The sequence below is a fragment of the Lagopus leucura genome, unplaced genomic scaffold (assembly GCF_019238085.1).
Source record: "Lagopus leucura isolate 7727_CA_CO unplaced genomic scaffold, USGS_WTPT01 35668-0_obj-0_obj, whole genome shotgun sequence".
Lineage (NCBI taxonomy): Eukaryota > Metazoa > Chordata > Aves > Galliformes > Phasianidae > Lagopus > Lagopus leucura.
The window spans coordinates 1-3,579 of NW_024966181.1; the positions used below are offsets into that span (position 1 = coordinate 1).

At 39.9% G+C, this 3,579-nt stretch overlaps 1 protein-coding gene across 1 annotated transcript; it reads right to left on the reverse strand.

The window, feature by feature from the left end:
* Window positions 1–6: 6 nt before the first annotated feature.
* Window positions 7–3,571, reverse strand: LOC122192457 (LIM and senescent cell antigen-like-containing domain protein 1). The gene is made up of 4 exons (XM_042893005.1): window positions 2,892–3,571; window positions 2,011–2,103; window positions 776–824; window positions 7–296 (listed from the first exon to the last, which is right to left on the reverse strand). Exons 1-4 carry the CDS (start codon window positions 3,069–3,071, stop codon window positions 247–249), a joined length of 372 nt encoding a protein of 123 aa, XP_042748939.1. The 5' UTR covers window positions 3,072–3,571; the 3' UTR covers window positions 7–246.
* Between the last annotated feature and the right edge of the window lie 8 nt (window positions 3,572–3,579).

Consider the following 3,579-nt stretch of genomic DNA (forward strand, 5'->3'; position numbering starts at 1 on the left):
GCTTTGGCTTAGGTGAGGCTAAGATGTGTGTTACAGTGTTTACTTCAGGCAGGTGTAGCTAGGAACAAAATAATGTGACTGCACGTGGAATGATTTGCCTTATAGCATTTTATCATTGATGATAGTCCAAAAAGCTACAAAACAATCACTCCTCCTCAAAATTAAGGCGCTTCCAGTTATGGCTTCCCAGATCTTTTCAGGTACAATTCCTTCCTGGTTCTGTGAAATTATTATCAGCCTCTATTTTCAAAAGACAGGTGCCTGTGACAGATAGGTGAATATCTCCAGGAACCAAACTGAAACAATGGAAGGTAGGCACTTAAAAAACAAAAAAATCCCTCACAAAGTCCACCTCAATTGTTCAGTATCTAAATATTTTTCCAAATCTATGTCATGATCCCTAAATTCACTCACGGAGATGCCTATGTGGTCATTGTCACAGTTGTACGGGTCCCTTTTGAAAGCTGGTGGGGACAGGAAGCCTCCTGTGCATCTCTCAACATCCCTGGACTTTGGTTATTACTAAAAGGTTTCCAGCTGACCACAGTTCTCTTCAGCTCCTGTTTGATCTTCCATCATCATGAAACACCTGCTGTAAGGTCTTCTTCCCCTTAGGCCTCTGACTGATCACATCTATTTGAGTTTCTGATAGAGAGAATGCTTCTTTGTGCTTTAATGGGAGCAGTGAGGGATTCAACAAAGGACCTTCCTTCCACTTTTAGAAAGAACTTTCACCAAAACGTAACATTAAGACAAAAGCTAGAGAACTGCTTACCATCTCCTTCAATCACACGATTGCAATGGAAACATACATCACCAAACAGCTGAAGAGGAAGGAGAAGCAATGAATTTTTAATGTCATGATTTTATTGACAGTAATTTCTCAACTGCATTTCAATCGCTTTCCTGTTTATTTCTGTTTAAATAAAGGAGAACGATGGCAAGTCTGATTTTGGGTTTCAATTCAATCTTGCATCATCTGATCATCAAAAGTCTTTATAATATTAAAGATGAAAACATTTCCTTACATCTCCTTGACCCTCTACAAATATGGTTTTGTTTTGCTGTTTCCCTAATGCTGAACGTTTGAAATTCAGCAATGAAGAGTCACACACACACTTTTAGTAACCATCCAGCTGAACATCTGTACATCCCTTCAACACACAGCTCCTGCCCGGTGTACCTTCTTGCTCTATCATGACTGCAGTGCTATTGCTAACAATGTCATGGCATTTATTGTCTGCAGGGATGCCAGCAGTATTTCAATCACCTGCCCTTCGTCACTGACAGATTTAGGATCCATCTGTAATTAGCAGATGCCTTACAACTCCCACCTGTAATCCTCCCTTATTTATCCAAGCAAAGATGTGTACGTGACACCTTGCACTTGGCTGCCACAGAAGAAAGGTCCATCCATTATGGTGCTGGACTGCACAATCAAGGGAGGCTGGAGGCAAACGGTGCAACTCCATGCATCTCTTCTTTAAATGCAAGTGGTCACTAGGTGGTGCCCTCTGACAAATTTTGCCTTTGTTGGTCTTCAGCAAGTGGATGACAGAGCTGCTTGATGCAGTCTATCTTAACACACAGTCAACTCAGAATTGCAGCTGTAAGGAAGGCCACCCTACACAAAGGCTTTGTGTTAAACCACAGCTCCTGAGTGGCAAATGGTCTTTATGTTCTTGGGAAAACCTGAGTGTCATCAGCTGCTCTGATCTTAGAGGTGTGTAAAAGCTTGGAATGGCTCAACATAAGAAACCCTAAGCTTGAGGAACAACTAGATTCTGATTAGCCCAGCTTTCCTTTATGAATTACCCACCGTTTTCTTTTTTCAGTGCAAAACTTACCTATAGAGAAACCCATATAAACTGCCTGCAGTGGAACACCTACTAGTTAACTTTATACTCACAGGTGATCATAAGAAAACAATCTCTCTCACTTTCCATCTCCCATTAATAAAATCTGTTGGTGAGTTTAAAAATTGCAGTTTTCAAAAACATGCAACCTTACCTGATTGTAGTGGGTTTCACAATAGGCCAGGCCTTTTCTCTCATAATGACGATGACCCAGGAATGGCTTCTCACATTTTGCACAAACGAAATGCTATGAAGAAAATTAGGGATTGATTTTGGATTTCTTGTGAATAATGGTGGTTTTTTTTTGAGAAAGCAAACCAACAATCCCTACTGAACAGGACCAAAGCCTTCTGAGTCACTGTGCCATCTTGAAAATAAGAATTACCACTTGTTTTGTGCTTTACATCACTAAAATAACATTCCTTTTGCTGTCTCTTAACATTTCAACCCAAAACTTCCCAAAAAGAAAAAAAAATGCACTGAGGTGGTTCTGATATGTTATTAATGACAGAATAAAGTGAGATCAAATAATTTTCACCACTGTTACATCTTGTGAAGAAAGCACTTGCTGGAGGAGAATTTCACAACAAAGACTGCTTATCTTCATAACTTCAATGGAAGATTAAGAACTAAATCTTGCACATGGACTTGAAATAGGAACTGTCACCTAAACTGCTTTAGAAATATTTACACGGCCAGTAAATGGAAACCACAGAAATATTATAATGCCCACTAGTATTACGTTTGTCACAGAACTTGACGGCCTTTCTGTACCTCCTGCTTCTCACTTGGGGACATTTTCTTCTACATGGACCTTGCAATGCTTCCTTGGACTGCTGATTTTAGCTCTGCAGGCAGAAGTCTTTTCTCAGTGGAAGATCAGGCACAAGAAGGTTGAAAATGGGGTTAGGAGATGCATTTGCTGACCACTGCTGCATACTTTTCTAATCCTTTCATGGAAACTGATCGGCAACATTCCAGTTAAGTAAGTTAACATTTACATTTGTGAAAGACAACGTGTCAGCTGATGTTTACCTCCACGTGCCACTGTTTGCCCATAGCATTCACCACACGTCCTTCAATTGGTCTTCTACATGCTCCACAGATGGGGACGCCCATTTTGTCATGGCAGGGTAAACAATACAATTCTCCCTTCAGCTCACGAGCATCAGCAGTAAGTTCCTTCCTGTTCAGAAATTCATTAATTGAGAGCATGAATAAAGGGACTGAACAAGTTCGACTCAAGAGCTTCTGTAGACATCATTTAATTTTGAGCACTTGTTTTAGGAACTGTATTTCTACTACAATAATGTATTCAGCAGCATCAAATATGCCAGTTCAATATGATTATTTTTTAAACAAGGCTGATAGATTCCACAGGAAACTAAGAAAAGCCTGCTATGTAGGATGCATCAAATCTCTCTGAAAATAGCTACTGAACTTTTCTCACACAGTTAGAAAGCTGTAGTCATGCCTGCCTTGCATTCTGCCTCTCTTCGCACCAGTATCTTTCTTGGATTTACATAAATGTAACTGAAAGGAAAATGTACTCCTCTGCATTTTCTCCATGATATCAAACATCAGAGAAAGAATAACATAAGCTGACAATAGCACTGGCACAATACTACTGTTGTTTTTCAAGTCAGCCTCTGCTATGATCCTGAAATGACAGCTTCCTTTGTAGTACAAAATAAACAACCAATAACGTGTGCTATATCCTACA